A 17,667-nucleotide genomic window follows, 5' to 3' on the forward strand; every position below is an offset into this window, starting at 1 on the left:
ACCAGCAAGAGAGGGCGGCTCTGGAATAAATATTTACCCAAAATTTTTACATCAAACGTATCAAAAGTATTACTTCAAACGATATGTTAAAAATGTATAAATAGATATGATGGAACGCGCACAATTCAATGAGACCCATACTTGCCGAAAAGCTTTTCGAAACACGTGCGAGCGTCCGACCATCTCAGGTCCTCCTCCCCTCGTGATTCCCCGCGATCGTTTATATGGGCCCCTCCGGGCCAAGGTGTACATCGTATGAGCCCGCAGTCACGTGGCGGCCACGTGCCAGGGATTACTAATTATGCCCCAAGAACGATCATAATATCCTGAACCCAGTAGGCACACTGCATAGATACAGTTAATATCTGGTACGGCAAACATCGCCGCTATTCACGGCTCTGGTGTATGAATAAAGTTTCCTTACCTAAGGGAGTTGCAGATATTTGATTTTCGCACGTAAGAAACGAGAATTTACGAGGACCTTAAAGAAATCTGCGAAAAACAGACAGCGAGAGAGTGATACTTATGATAAGTATAGCGATATTTAAGTAAAGATAAAAAAAAACACGATTAATATTTAATCGAAATGTTTTTAAATATTAATATTAATAAGTAAGTATTAAGTATTAAGTAAGTAAGTAGTTAAGTAAGTATTTAATATTAATAAGAGATAATTTAGATAAGTGTCTTTTATTCATTATTTCATTTATTTGGAGCTCAAACATTTCTGTTTTATTTATAATCAGATAGAATTTGTTAAGATAAAAATTTCCATAAAATTAAAATTGATCCTACAAGATTATTTAAAATGCAAAATTTTATTATTTATTTATGTCTAAAATTTTATGCACATATAAACCATTTTATTTTTTAAATTGAAAGTATTCCGCAATTAGACAATAATATAATATAAAATAATAAGTGTGTATGTATGCATGTATAAAACTCAGCTGTCAAAAGTTTTTTTTCTATGAAAAAATTGATTTAAAATTCAAAATATTAGTTCTAAAAATATTTTTTGCTGCATGTAAGATACACATACATACATTCTATATTTCGTTTCGAACGTGAACTACCGATATTTTACACGTTCACAATCGCTCGCAAAACAAATGTTATGTCGGCGGCTTTGTTTAAAACGCTTGGCAACGAAACAGCACATATTTTTTCGCCGAAACAAATTTACGCGTCGTACAAATCTACGTTTTTTTTTACAAACAACGGCGGCCCATGAAAAATCGCCTACGCTCAATCACGTAGTTTGCGTTACTCATATGCTGACCGGATATGAATCGAGAGCGTGGTCCACACACAATATGCGATCTCGGCAAAGAATAATATTTATACGTTACTTTCCTATATTTGGAGCTATCTTCGAAAATATCAAGAATCGACTTTTCTATTTATTATTTTTCTTCGATCAAATATATTGCACATATATTGCATCAAATGCAAAACATGTCCAGCTAAGTTAACTTAATATATACATATTTTATACTGCAGAGAGAAATAAAGCATATAAAAGCATATAAAACCTTTTCTAAAGTAAAATTTTTTAAAATAAAGTTTTATAAAGCAAGCTCGATTTTTGGCGGAAATTTCTCTTTTTTTTCCTCCCTCTAACATGGCTCATTATATAATACATGCATATCTCAAAATTCTACAGTAAACAAAAGACAAATTAGAATTAAAATATAATAGGTATAATAAAATAATACACTGAATTACATTCAATAATATACAAATGCATGAACATTATCCATTTCAATTTTTAATTTTAATGCATTTCATTTATTCATCATTTTTTACTAAAGATGTGATCCAAATGAGAATCAAAAATCTATATATATCTGCGGCTTTTATTTATTTTTTGCTTGCAAATATGTACGATTATTATAAATTTTCCAATAAAATCATAATCGATAAGATATAAGACGGAGGTGCAAAATGTGAGTATTTCACTGATCTTCGATGAAATTTTGTGTTTTTACTTTAATCAATGACATTTTTACCGAGATTCAGTTCAGGAGAGTATACATAATTCACATAAGTGATTTTCATATCACTTTTTATATAAATAACAATAACAATTAAACTTTGCATTTCTCAAAATACGAATTTCATTTCGTGCTTAATATGGCGGCGTAATGCGACAGGGAGACAGACGCATCAATGCGAAACGATTTCGTCGGACTAATCTGTCGATTCCGGTCTTCTCGATTCGGGTTTCCCATGGACGTCGCCAGTGCCACGTGACTTGTGTCAATAGTACGCACTTGGGAGTACCCGATCGGAGCAAACGCCCGCGATGTCTTTCCGCAGCGTTCGCCGCAACGTCGCAAACGAGAGAACGAGTATTTGCAAAGTGGCCGAGTTTCCGAAATTGGACGTGGAACCCGAGAAAACAGGGGAACTGAGCGAACCTGGGAATATTTTCCCGAGTAAATAAACGCGGCGGGTCGCGGATGAGAATTTACGCAGCGCGGAATGAAATGTCGTCGGGATCGATGAAATAATAAATATTCCGCGATCAGACAGAATGAGAAGCCTTCAGAGATATTTCTACAACAATATATATATAAGCATTGCATGTCAAATGTATAAAATTTCAATACCAGTGAGCTGATAGATTATTACATTTTCATAGAAGACACTTAACGATTATTTGCGACGTGTGTTTATTTCTTGCAAACTAATATTCAAGAATTTAAAATTAGAATAATCGATATGATACTTTTGTGATATATTTAAAAAATATATATATTTAATATAAATGATAATTATATATATTTAAAATATTTAAGTATATTCTCATTCATTTTATTTATGTATTTTTAAAGAAGAAATATTTTATCTATATCTAGCTATGTGACATATGGTTGGCTCACCCAAGTGTCTCTTCGTTGCTATATCTGTTTTATATTTTCTTATTAAGTTTATAAAATAATAATTAAATATAATAAAATCTTTTATTTAATCACATCTTTTCAATATCACTCTTGTTACGAGATGTTTCACAATCGAGCGAACGAGTTAATCTGAATCTCCCGATTATCTCATCGTCGATCTCTCGCAAAACGATCCGCGACGTATCTCGTATCATCGTCGACAAGTTATTTTTCCTGTCTCATCGAGACAGAGAGAAAAAGAAAGGGTGAGAAAGAGAGAGAGAGACAATAGGGGATGAATAACAGGGAGGCGTATAACCGGTAGCGGCCGATCGTGTAACGTCACACGATGCTCTCACACGTGACGGGACACGTGGCGCACGCGCGCGCGTGGTCGCGCGTGGAGCGCGATGCTCAAGCGTGTGGAAAATCGCTCTTTGAAGTCCCAAAATTCGCTGTTAATCGCGATCTAACGCTCACCTACGTCGCGAGGCCGCCCGAGCGATATATTTTTCGGCGAAAGTCGAGTGAGGGTGAAACTCCCCTCTCCCCCTCCGCCCTTTCTCCCTCTCTTTTTCACTCTCTCTCTCTCCCTCTCTCTCGATTCGTGTCCGAATCAAAATCTCTTCACGGAGAGAAAGACGGAAACGCGAAACGGGGTTTGAAGGAGCGGAAGAAGGAGCGCAGAATTGGGGGGAGGGGATGAAACGAGGGGGTGGAACGAGGTAATTGTTTGCCAAGCGTCTATATTGCGCGTTCGGCTGATATCGGGGAAATACCACGCGGCGACATTGTAATCGATCACGGTGATTCTCGGATGATTCTTCTTCATTGCCGAGGTCTCTACATAAAATAAAAATTCTTTCCACAATCTCAAAATTCGTGTTTTATCTTTCGCAACTCCGTCAGAAATACATTGCTGATTCTTTAATTGAGAAATCTGAAAATTATTTTGCAGTGTCCAAAGTTGAATCTGGATGGTAATTAAATATTGTTATAAAAAGAGAAATGTTGGAGAAATCTTGTTTTTTCATTTAAAAATTTTTTTCTATTCAAAAAAATTTAGAGACTAATAATCAAATTTCATTCTCGAAAATCCTACTCGATATCAAATTGCATTTAAATTCTGTGTTAAATGGTACATCTACATGATACATATTGATCGCGTAGGTGGTAACGAAATATTGTAAGTTTTATATATCTGATACACAGAACGTATAAAATGCAATCTCTGTCGTCAGGTGCGCTCTTCGTGTGACGAGAAATATCTGCTTTCTTCTGATGATATGAATAGTTATTATGATAAATAGCAATATGCCTGACATTCCGAGGCTCGTGTGTAACCCCTGTCGAGACGAGTTACCGGGTTATCCAGGTTTGTATCCATTTTTCAAGAGTGAGAGCCGGGAGTAAAAAATTTTTCCTCGGCTCCGATTTGAATTTATGATGTCCTAGGCGCGACAAAAAAAGGAAATGTTTCTCGTAATAACGATATAAATATTCATACGTAGACAGTAGTTCAACAGCCACCGACAATTACTCTTGATAGTGATATCGCGACAATGATATAAATATAATCTAAAAGCGAACAAATAGTACATGTATATTCTTCTTTCAAATTGATTTATTTTTAAAATTTTTTATTTTTGCAGTTTTTTGTTCATGTTTGTTGCACGATTGTAATTCATTATATCAAAAACTTACAATTGTTTTATATTTAAAAAATTGTTGTGAATATCTAAATCTCTATAAATCGAATAAATACATAATGGCTTTGTATAAAATTGTGTTAATTATTTCTATTAATCATTCAGTATGAAATATAATGACATTTTGGTTTCCTTAATACATAATACATAAATTAGTAAAAGAACCTATCCTTTGAAAAAAAGAAAGAAGGAGAAAGAAAAAGAGAGAGATCAGAATCGAGATATAAATTATCTTGAAGAGTGCATTATTGCAAATCAATTATTTAAAATTATTCATTATCTGAAATTGAAGTGATAATAATTACTAAAAATCAGACAATAAAACAATAATAAATCTGCAATAATGGCAATAATTGATATCTAGTTAAAAAAATTGTCATCAATATATTTATTAGTTTATTGACGTGCGGGTAGAGAAAGTGCTTCGCAGAATAGAATTTATATTTGTATGACAATACTATCTTCAAGAATTTAAACGATGCGATTTTCCGTGCAACGATGCGTTACATTTTTTTATTTTACATTATTGTTCACAGATATGGAACCTCCGGTACTCATTCGTGGTACTACGAGTGAATTCGGCCGGGGCGCGAGCGAGAGCGGGGGCGTTCCTTTATTGAACTGTGCGATGCCAAAGCCCGAATGCCAAAGAGTAGCGGGATCGGAAGGAACGTATAAGCTCTCCTTGGTCTCTCTCTCTTTCCCTCTGCAACATCCCGGTGCCGGGTAACAGGGACGCATTCCAGGGAGGCGCGCAGCTGCTTTCAGCTCTGCTTCGCTCTGAAGCCGCGTTTCAGCTACGTTTCCCGTATAACCAGTGGCGGATTATCGCCGAGGTACGCGAGACCGGAGTCAGAATGATGGTTGTTTGACATTTTCTATTTTAAAAAATCGTGATAAATAATTATTATCTGTATTGAATTATTAGTTACAATTTTTGTGTTTTATTTATGCACAACTATTGTTCGATTTATTTGTTAATTTTATTATGTGATTACTTTAATCATATTTCCATATTTTATACTTTTGCAATTTAGACATGTTATTGTATTTCAAATCGAATGTTTTATCATCTGTTGAAAATAATATTTAATATAATTAATTTCTCTCTCTCTCTTTCTCTCTTTATCTCTCTCTCTCTCTCTCTCTCTCTCTCTCTCTCTCTCTCTTCCTCGATCTAGAATTTCTGTCGGAGCGCCTTGGACAGGAGATCTCGAAAGCTCAGCTTGCACTCGATGCCTTTGAGTATCCTCCGCCACTGCATACACCGCTCTCGTTTCGCTCTCGTATGGGCGCCGCGCCGCGCTGCATTCCTAACAAAGTAGTCATCACGCATTCCTGGGACGCAACCGTGAACTTCCACCCTCGTTAGCAAAAGATGGATCCGTGCGCGCTAGGCTATAGAGAGGACACGTTATTAGAATTCATTCCGCAGGCTGTCATCGCAGGGGTGTCGAGTTTGGATTCCTACGAGTCTCAGAAAAGTCGCGGAGAAGACTCTTTTTGTCGCGATTCGACGAGTTTATATTACGAACCGTATCGTATACCGATTCGAATTTTTCGAGAAAATGTGAAAGAATTGCGGGATAATTCTCATTATGTAATCGCTCCATGTATAGGAAAGAGAGCAAAATATATTTAGATATTAATAAATGTAAAGAGAGTTTAAAATTCTTGATTTATAATATCACAGGACACTTTTGATCTTAGCTTGTTTCTCCAGATATAGATATGAATTCTATTCAAACTTTAAATGCCTTGATTTTATACTTATTTTGCTCTATTTATTTCAGTTATCTTTTGCCCTATTCTGATCTGGTATATCTGAATCATTTATAAACTTAATTAACATTTCATTCTTATTAATATATTTCTTAAATATATACAGGGCATGATTAAAAATTTATTTTTTACTAAACTACAATAAAAAGAGAGAACGTAACAGAATTACTAATGTCGGTATTATTTTTTATTCAGTTTTTGTTTAATAACATAAGTCTAATGTTATCTGTAAAACAAAATGTGTTTTACACATAATTTTCTTGTTTATTAAAAATTATTTCTTTTCATGTTTCTACTTTTTAATACATCAAGATATATTAAAATGTATATTATATTAAATACAGTAAATGTACATTGAGAAAGAAATTAATTGAATATGAAATACTCAAGTATTTAATATTAATGTAAGTATAATTTAATATATATTTTTATACTTATAATAAAAATGTAAATAAAATGCAATAAATATGTATATAAAATATATTTTTAAAGTTATTTACGCTACACACACATAGATATACACATAGTGTAAATATTGCGCTGACTTTTGAATTCCTAATATTGTATAATGTTGCGTTCAAAAAAAATTTATATTAATTCTTCAACGCCGAATATTCACCATATTACTCACGTTTCATTGAGGGTTGACAATCAAACTCACCATACATCCCATGAAAAGAATTCCGATGTCAGTGTACGCTGCACTTTCGCGACGTATCCCAGACAAAGTGTTGTCGGAACTTCGGTATATCGCGTATTACGATGCGGGGGCACCCTCTCCATGCGTGACCAAAGGGTGTTTAGGTAGTCCAAGCGAACGGGGGTTCTATTCTTCATACCCTCCCACCCTTTCGCCCTCCTACGAAATATAATGCTCGAACCGTATCGGCATAATTACACGGATGGCGTTAGTGTCACATCTCAAACAATATGCCCCCGCGAAGAACAGAGAGAGAGGGGAGAAGGGGGAGAATAGCGCGGGGATAACCGGGTTACATGCACCTGCAAGGAACCATATTTTATCCGACGCTTCGGCGACTTTTGTGCTTTTACGTGCCGTGAAATAGTAAGGGTCACTGAGCATCCCTAATTTTCCATTGTCCCGAGGATAAGGCCGGGATCGATGACCGGATTCGCGATCGAGATTCGAGTTACATCTGGAATAGCGCGATTCTAACGCTTCCTTGATCCTATTGTTGTCAAAGTGCTGATAACGCTCCATATAAACTATTATATATAAATTAAGCTAATCTCTCGAAACTATAGCATATTTAAAATGCGTTAAATTAATAATGAAAAATAAATACAACAATTACTTTTAAATGGATAATTGTGACTTGTTCTTATGTATTTTTTGGCCAGAATTTATTCCAAAAGCTCCATTTTTTATAAATGTAAAAAGAAAAAAACAAACTAGTATGTTTTGTTCGAAACAGTTTGATATACTGGAATCTCTAATTAGTACATTTAAATAATTTTGTTAAAAATTATTAAAACAATATTATTAAAATTTTTAATTATTTTTTTCAATTTATAAATAATTTCTTTGACGAGAATAGTGGAACTTAATTATAGATTAAAATTAATTAATTAAAATACATAATTTTAAATGCATATTACTCAAAAAAATTCTATTCTCTATAAATTTGGCAGATTTGAAAGCGCAAAAAATACTCTAAGAATTATCATATCAGATCAATTTAACACGAGAAAAAAAATGTTGTTCAGTGTTAAAACAATGTTTTAGTGGTTCCAGTTTCAATTAAAAATCCGAAGATTTTTTAAATTGCCTTAACAAAATTTGTGATATATATCCTTATTTATCGGAATACTCGACATTAAGAATATCAACATTAATAATAGGTAATACGTATGTTACATATACATATACGTAGAAGATTGTGAGAAGAAGTGATTATTTTAATAACACTGATTTTTTAATAAGACTTCGTGACCTCCTTCGCCAGGATTGTTGGAACGTGAGGCTGGAAGATCTATCGATCGTGACGTATGGTCGCTGTCGCGTACGATTAAGCCAGTCTGAATACTAACTGGGCGTCTCGAGGGGGGTCGCCCCCCTCGGCCTGCACGTGTTTCCCCCGAATACTTTGCATCACCATTACCGCCAACTTGATGCCCCTTTGTATCGCGCATCGGAGGGGCATGCCGTAGTTTCGTTCCCAACTAGGCGTATCATTTGGGGGAGGATTCGTACCGCGCGCGCACAGCGCAGGAACACAGAGACAAAGAGATCTATATAGGCTTTTATTTGGCAAACATCGCCGATAGACGGCCCGTACAAAGGACGGCATTGTCGCATATTTACGCGGACTGACAAACGGCCAAATACTCGCCGTGCGCACCGACTTTTCGACGGAAAAATATGTCCGGAGGCAACTTGCTTCGAAAGCGGCATCGGTTATTAGCCGTATCCACTCAGAGGGGGGGACAGAAGTGCCCCCTTTTCTCTCCTCTCTCCTCGTCAAAAATGGAAAACGGCGGAGATCATCGTCGGGATGAGTGCTACTCACGTCTACGAGTAGTTTTATGTCAATACGGCACCTCAATATCTTTATATTTGGATATTTTCTCTTCGCATTTTATCTCGATAGACTTTTATGCCATATGCTATAGTAATTATTGTGAACTATGTAGGAAATTAAAAATAATATTTATATATAACAGATATAAAATTATTAATGTAATGGATAAAGAGCTTTTATCATTGTGGGAAGAGAAACATTGTATTATGCAAATTACCTAAAAAATCAAGTCACGTGAAATTACCTTTAATCTTATATGTTTTTATATTTTATTTAGAAGTAATCATATAAGATAGACTTATTAATCTCTCAAAGTAAAATACTGTCATAAAAAAATGAATTAACATTTTTTAATAAAAATAAATTACATGTATTATTAAATAATTCTAGATTCTGTGTTTTTCTTATAAACACAACAATTACTTTTACAGTACCAAGCATTAGCATCTCTATCTCGCACGCTATATAAAATTAATTAGGTTCTGTACTTTTAATGTATTTTTTTCCATTACGTTCTACGAACTCGTCCCAAATTCCTACTGGATTTAATCTACTTTGCACGATCGCTTGTTTAAAAAAAAAAAGGAAAAAAAGAACAAAGATCCCGATGGCGTCTAAGATCGATGTCCGCCCGGTTCGCCGAGATACGTCACTGAATCTTCCGGCAATGGTTGAGGTCGGATATTGATCTCCCGTTTGTACATCGCCGCTGGTTGAGCACCCTCGGTGGTCGTTTTGCCCCACTAGCAACCCTCGGGCAAGGGCGGTTCCCGGCGACGCCAATCCGGTAGCCTCCACCGTGAGTTTTGCGAGCGGCTAAGAGCGCGGGGGATGAACCCGCCCTCTTCACTCTCGCATCGATGCCTCATCTATCTCCAATGACGGGGACGAGACACGGGCGGGGTAGGAGAAGCCGCGTTATACCGGGGTGATGAAGAAAGGGGTTGGGGGAGAGAAGGATGGGGATTCTCGCTGTCGGCGAGTCGGTGGATCCCGATCAAAAAAGCGACGGAGCTCGCGCGGATGACACGTACGAAACTATCGCGTACAGAGCGCGTCCGGTGCGGATATCAGGCGGGTGGATGAGGAAGACGTGGAGGGAGGAAAGAAGCTCTCGGAAGCGTCGGGAGTCAGTCTTCACCGTTTTCGCTGTATCCGGAATGCGGTGCAGCCGTGACATCTCGCGCCCCGAGAAGATTGCCCAAGAAGCTCGTCATCTTAAAACTGTGCACGGCAGTGACGGCATCTCGTCATGAAACTCGGATAACATACGGCGCTGACCGTATCGAAGAACCGGTGACAGCTAAACGTACCGAAGTTCCACCGTTCCTCTGGCCTCTGGCCGAAGTGACAAATGTTCAATGTCCGGTCAAACGAGATCGATTGACCGTACAAGTGACGTGGACTAATTTATAGCTTTTGACCTGGACTAATTTATTGGAAAGTGTCGGAAGTCGTATTACTATATAGCTATACTTAACGCGAAATGCGCCATCGTTCTTGATAGTGAATTCAATCAGAACAGCGTGAATTTAATCAGAAAAATTCAATTTACTGGTAAGGGAGAGTGATATTAAAATACTTAGACAATTTTGAAAGAAGATCGGCGATCGGCGAAAGCAAAAGTGAAGCTATTGTCAAGGGATCTGAGAGTCTGTTGAAATTTACAAAGAAATTGTTTGCCTAGAACAACTAGGTGCCTAAAATAGAAAGAAAAGACGAAGGCGTTTTGAGAAAATTTCATCGTTGTCATTCCAGAAACTCTTATTGATGTGTGATTCCCAAGTGTCTAGTGTCATTCAAAATAAAACTCTTTTAAAGAGGATTTTTAAAACGAGTTTTTAGCACCTCGAAGACTTTTTCCGTGTTCAAGGTTCTGACAAAAAGACACCATGTTGGAATTCTATCCTCCGGCGCCTGGTTCTTTCAATCGTCAAAGTGAACCCGGTCAGCCTTTGCCGACGGCGGCGGTCCCACCTATGCCTTTCCGGCCTACATCCGATAATAATAACGCAGGTAAAGAAAAATTTTCTTATATATGTAAATAAAATTTATATATTTTATATATTTTATATATCTATAAAATTTATTTTTTTATTTTAATTCTTCTATTGCTAAAATAAAATAAAACGTAAAAAGTGGTAATATGTATTTCATATCGGGGATGTAAGACATTTTATCAAGAACAATTTCCCTCGTGTAATAAAAAGATTTTAATAAAAACTTCAATTTAATAAAAATAGTAAATAATAGTTTGTAACTATATATTTCTTGAAATTGAGACACGAATATATTATTCTGCAGCTAGAAAATGGAGAGATAGTTATGTCGTATATATTCAAATGCACACCTTTTTATTCGTGTTTTAATATTTTCCAGGTGGACATACGGTTAATTATAAATACATAATTTAGTTTTAAATTATATTCGATCGATTATTCGGAAAATAAGAGAATTTGCATATTATATAAAATGCTCAATAAAGATTGTTTAATTTTCTTTGTATAAGCATATGTTGCATATTATTTTTTTAAATCAGTTTTCTAAGAATATATACTTAAAGTATAAAAATTTTCGAAAAAATCAGATCGTGCATTAATTATACATATTTAGCACATTCGATCATATATTCAATATGTTAGAAACACGCGAACATTAATTTGAAATAAATAATTATTTATCCATATGCAATATTAACTGCAGTATTAAAGCTGTATCGCTTCATATATTTTGTTTGAAATTGGCTTGTTGACATCAAGGACCCATTTTTCTCTAAAAAACTATCCCGTAAATCTTGTCAGTAGCTTGACAATGAAAGCAAATGAAAGAGAATACAAACTATTTTCAGGTAAAAAGACTTATTCGTTCTCGATGATGGCAATGAATCGTAAAGCGTAGCAAAAAATCGCTCATGAAAAACGAAATAATGTTAGATTTCGTAACTATCTTATATATAAATGGACAGATATAATATCTACCTCTAAGTATTTCCCTTCATTTACTTCCAAGCTATATAAAAATTCAAACAATGCAAAACGTTTCACAAGTCATTTTCAATTTAACATCTATATTAATTGAATCATTCTTTTTTGAAATTTTATAAAACCTATAGTTTTACCGGAAGATCCTCTTTTAAATTGCTCATGTACTATTTGAGATAGGTTACTCCGGATATTTAATTTCTATATGAATTAAAAATTCTCTCTCTCATCATTCGAGAAAATCGAAAAAATTGAGGTCGAAAGTAGAAGCAAAATTTCAATTCGAACAACGGCCGATGTACGCTAGTCGTTAACAGTGTTATCGCATAATTTGGTCGTTCACAGAGCCGTCCGTTTCCGTGAAGACGGAATCCGGTCTTCTGGAGACGATTTGCGCCGGCTGCGGCCGCACCATCGCCGACAAGTACGTGATGAGGGTGGCCGAGAGGAATTACCACGAGGAGTGCCTCTCGTGCACGGTATGCGGCGCGATGCTGTCGCACTCGTGCTTCATACGCGACCTCAAGCTCTACTGCCGTTCCGATTACGAGAGGATCTTCGGGGTGAAGTGCGCGCGTTGCATGGAGAAGATCAGCTGCTCGGATCTGGTGATGCGGCCGGTGTCCGGCCTGGTGTTCCACGTGGAGTGCTTCGCGTGTTGCATGTGCGGCCAGCCGTTGCCGAGAGGCGCCCACTATATCCTCCGACAGGGCCAGCCGATCTGCAGACGGGACTTTGAGCACGAATTATATCTAAATAGTCCGCAAGGTGAGTGTCCCACACTGTGCGTATGTATGTGTGTATGTGTATGTGCATAAATTGCGCATAATCGTTTACGAAATCTTGTTTCTTCATCTCGAGTCTTGTGTATTTGTCGACGCGAAATAAAGCATCAGCCTTGATCTCACTATCTGCTTCTGTACGGAAATTTTTTTCTAGTTTTAACTTGTTCCCTTTGTGAATTTTCAAAAATAAGAAACAAGATTAGCAAATATGATAGACCTTTTTGAAATTAATAAACAAATTATAAAAAAAAAAATTTTGGTGATTAAATCAAGTGAGTTCTAATTGTTTTTTTTTTGCATCTCAGTTTGTTTTATATATATATACATTAAATCGAATAATACAATTTTTGGAAGATGGTGGCTGTTCCAGTCTTGTGTTTTGCAATTGGAAGAAAAATTGAAAGAGCTTAATATATGTGTTATATATATGCACGAACATAATCATTGTTTTCCTTGCACAAAAGACACCGTTCTTGTATAAAATATATGAGAAGTAGCATGAATAAAAATGTATGTATCTTGCATGAGATGACTTTACGATGTGTATCCATTTCTATGTGAGCTACAATTTCTGTTTCTATCACACTGTCGCCAATAGTAGAAGCATTATCATTTCCGAAAATTGAATGAGACCCTGCGAAAAACTTAGTTAAGCAAATACCACGATATATAATTTACTTGTACAGAATGAGCCGAAAGGATCTACTTGTTTTCCATACATGACAAACTGCTCAACTATCTTTTATATCGTCTTATTAAACGAGAGTATCGATTATCGCGTCGTTTCCCACAGCAGAATTCAAATAATTTGAGAATTGAGATTGGCGAGATTGGCGATGACACGAATTTTTAGCTGCAAAGTAATTTCACGAATCATTGCCGCGGAATGCTTGAAAATACGATCGAATGAATCAAATAAAATGACGTTGAAAAACGCATTGTACATACCTTGTTGCATTGTTCGCAGGTTGTACTACAATCTAAAGACATCCAAAGTAAAAATCTACAGGAATTTCGAAACAGGGCTGTTCCTTTTCAAGGTAATTACATTTAAATCAAGCGTGAATGATCGAAAGCGATTGCGTGACATTCGCGGCGTCGTAAAATAGCCATTGTTGAATTCGCCAATCTTTCGTAAGGTCAAAGAATACCCCGTGAAAATATGAAATATCTTGAGAAATATAGTTGCGGAATTTATTCCAAAACGATTCATCGATTGCGATATATCTCCATGTAAGTTTATGGTGCGCGTTTCGAGATATTTCATGTGTTATTGGTGACGATAAAAAATGATGAAAGAGCAGTTTGTGAGTCGTTTATTATGTACATATATATGTATATCCCTTTTCTCCCTCATACATATGACGCGAATGAAATATTTAAATATACAAGGAATATCACACAGAAATAAAAAAAAAACAACATACGTTCAAATTACGCAAAAATATTGAAAAGAATTCTAATTGGAATTTTTATAAATGAATGCACGAGGAGAATTTCCTCCCCTCCCTTATAAAGCAGTAAAAAAAAACACTGAAAATATGTTTTTATATTACATGAAAAATTCCATACAATTCCAATCTGCGTTTTTAAGAGTTCATTGCATGCGTTTAATAATAAATCGACGATTTAATGACGATCGCGCATCTCGATGATTTGATCGACAATTTCGCTCATCTCCTGCGTAACAAAATTTTTAACAATTCCCGAAGTTGTTGAAATATTCCGAGCGGAAGGTGGAATCCGCACGTATGGTCGGTGCGTTTGTTCGCGGCCGACATGTTGCCGCGCCGCGGTACATATGTTGCACGATAGGCGTGGCCTGTGTGCTTTGTCGGATCGCCGTCTGATCGAAGCCACCCGTATCTACTGCTCGACTTCGAGCCGCTGCCGTTTGCGCCAGACGATCAATCCGTCAGTTATTCGAAACACGAATTCACGCAAGAGATAAGACTAAATCGTCATTTACTCGCTTCTTCCCATTTTCATTGCATGTCATTAAATGTTTTACAAGGAATTGTGCAAAAGTCTGACGATTTCCTGGCCTTTTTTCTCTTTATTAAATCAAAAGATCAAAAAATTGCTAACATATAATAAACAATAAATGATGTTATGCATGTGATATTTTATTTTTATTTATTTTTGTATATATATGTATGTAATTTTTATTAAAATATTGATATTAAAAGTGAAAAGTGTAGCAAATGATCCCTTGTAGCTATATAATTCCAAATTCTTTCTACATTTATTTGAAAAATTTTACTTGGTTTTTTTTACAAGCGATAAAAGAGAGAATATTCAGGCATTTATACATGTGTGCATGATTTGTAGATATTTAAGATGCGTCATATATATTGTCAGATGACGACTTATTGGACGAGAATCGACCACGGGACGGTCGTCGAGGTCCAAAACGGCCGCGGACGATACTCACGTCGGCCCAACGACGTCAATTCAAGGCGTCTTTCGAGGTGTCCCCGAAACCCTGCAGGAAGGTGCGGGAGGCCCTCGCCAAGGATACCGGCCTCAGCGTGCGCGTGGTCCAAGTCTGGTTCCAGAATCAGCGAGCAAAGATGAAGAAGCTTCAGCGAAAGGCCAAAACCGAGCCGGGATCCGACAAAGAACCGAAAGAGGAGCGAAGGACGGAAAGTCCGCATAGCGATCACAGTAAGAGCATTTTTCACGCTATCTCGCTTCCGAGAGAATTCCGTGGAGAATTCAAATATATTTTCAACACGACCGATTCCAGAAATTCCTGACCCTGAAATTCCTCGTCGATCCTGGAAAATGTAAAATTTTATTAATAATAAAATCGTACTTATTTTTAAAATCATTAATTTTAATTTTGACAATCCGTCTCGATTGTTTCTTATCGACTTTCTATTATTTACGAAAAAAAAAATTGTGCCGAATTAGCGTAGAATTACATGAGAGTAACGCGATCTCGTCGGGAGACTCGCGAATTTGCGAAGACTGGTTAATGGGGCATTGGTAAACGAGTGAGTTCAATGTCAATTGTCTAATCTCGTTCGCAGGTCATTACTTGAACGCCCTGAACATGCGCGATGGGGAATCTTCTAGCTTCCCCTCAGCCACCCAACCGCTCAACCCCAATAACCCGTACTCGCCCGACGGTAAGTCTTTACTCACCGTAGAAACTCATTTGCGCACTAATGTCACAGAGAGAGACGGTATGTGCGTAATGCGTTTGCATCCTGATAGGCGTTTATGCAAAGTATATATTTCCGTATCATGCGAATGATACTCTAGATTACAGCTTTTTCACAAATTTGATTCTCTTTTAATAAAATCGGTAAATTTTATTATTGAGAGGTTAAAATAATACAAAATTTTAAAATAATAACAATTACAACAACAAATTAACAATAATACAATTAAAATAATACAAAAATTCTATATTCGATAAGACGATTAATTATCTTTTCGATGGAAGATTTGATAGAAAAAGTGCATAGCAACATGTATTTAATTTTACTTTCATACAAATATCACCGATTATTTCGCATATTTTAAGGCTTATTTTTATATTACTCTCTCCCACATACATATATTGAGATTCAAAGATTTAAATAAAATTTTTAACGTTGAATATTAAAATGTTGTAACAACTGTGGCTCACACATATAAAAATTTCAAAAACACTTTCATAAAAAGTTTTTGAGAGAGACAAAATTTATGTTTACTCCAACCACTTTTTTTCATATCAAAGATAGGAGCTTCGCTATACATTTTTTTTTTTTTTCAAAACATCCTGCACACGTCACGCGCCCACGCGGGTTCGAAGCAAATATTTATTTAGCTTCTATAGAGCACAGAGAGCCATGATATTTTTTCGAATATTTCGGATCTGAATTTTTAGCATTTTTTACAACTGCGATCATATTACTCTGTCACTTGATATCCTACCATTAGACATATAAAAGAAAGCTTATCTTATTTTTCTACTCCAGCAAAATATGCAAAATATTAAAAAAATTAATGTTAAAAAAGTTTTTGCAAATATCTTTTTTTCCTTCTTAAAATTGAATATAAAAGAAATCATTTTAATAATATTATTTATTCACATTCAGTCAATTATATTAATTATAAAATATTTATTATAAAAAATGAGACATTTCTAAAACAAAATTATATATAAAGAATTTTTAGTTATTGCAAAAATATATTCTATTCTATATATACACTATGTAATTTTGTACTGTACGTTTGCGTATAAAAATTTCAAAGGAATTTTCCCATTGTTGCGAATATACATTTCATTCGATACCTTCCGAATAGTGTTTCACAAAAAAAAAATAAATAAAATAAAACACGTTTTGTTTCTTCCAGACGCGTATCCAGGGCATTCGGGGGAGAGCTTCTGCAGCAGCGACTTGTCTCTAGATGGGACAGACGGCGGCTTTGATATCGGCGAAAACGATGGAGGCGGCGCGGACGGCAGTCACCAGGGCGCTTCACATTCCCATCACGGCTCATCATCGCACGACACCCCGTCGCTGTCGCAAAGCCTGCACGCGGCTATTCACAATCCGATCGACAAACTGTTCATGATGCAGAGTAGTTACTTCAGTGGTGATCACGCGTAATCCAAATTTTCCTTTCCTCGATCTCGCGTCGCTTATTTTGCCCTCCTCATCGTCCCCATCCTTCCTTTTCTGTATCTCTCCCTCGCGTGTCGTGTCAATCGGCTTTGTTGCGTCAACGAAGGAGTCGACATTGCATTTCATTCCTGTATCCAGGTGATCGCGACGAGATAAAAATAGATATTTTTCGTTATCCACGCGACTTGTCATTAATCCATTTCTAGTCAACATCTTGTATATTTTATTTTTCTACTTGATATGCAAAATATTTCTAAATTTCTTTAAAAATTTCGTGATGTGTGTTGACGCAACGTCAAAAAATTCTCTTCGAAATGTTTGCTTTTCTTCATTGTCGAAGAATGAAAATCTGTATTT

At 36.0% G+C, this 17,667-nt stretch overlaps 1 protein-coding gene across 2 annotated transcripts; it reads left to right on the forward strand.

Moving 5' to 3' along the window:
* The first annotated feature begins 9,936 nt into the window (after nucleotides 1–9,936).
* Nucleotides 9,937–17,599, forward strand: Lmx1a (LIM homeobox transcription factor 1 alpha). Of its 2 annotated transcripts, XM_083100785.1 has the most exons (5): nucleotides 9,937–10,938; nucleotides 12,249–12,671; nucleotides 15,050–15,355; nucleotides 15,724–15,822; nucleotides 17,039–17,599. In XM_083100785.1, exons 1-5 carry the CDS (start codon nucleotides 10,815–10,817, stop codon nucleotides 17,293–17,295), a joined length of 1,209 nt encoding a protein of 402 aa, XP_082956911.1. In that variant the 5' UTR covers nucleotides 9,937–10,814; the 3' UTR covers nucleotides 17,296–17,599. The 2 variants fall into 2 exon arrangements, with proteins under 2 accessions (XP_082956911.1, XP_082956912.1); XM_083100786.1 differs by lacking the exon at nucleotides 15,724–15,822.
* The last annotated feature ends 68 nt before the right edge of the window (nucleotides 17,600–17,667 follow it).

This window comes from Camponotus vicinus, unplaced genomic scaffold (genome assembly GCF_025532165.1).
Source record: "Camponotus vicinus isolate PSW18456_S1 unplaced genomic scaffold, iyCamVici1.0 SCAF_5, whole genome shotgun sequence".
In the NCBI taxonomy this organism is placed as follows: domain Eukaryota; kingdom Metazoa; phylum Arthropoda; class Insecta; order Hymenoptera; family Formicidae; genus Camponotus; species Camponotus vicinus.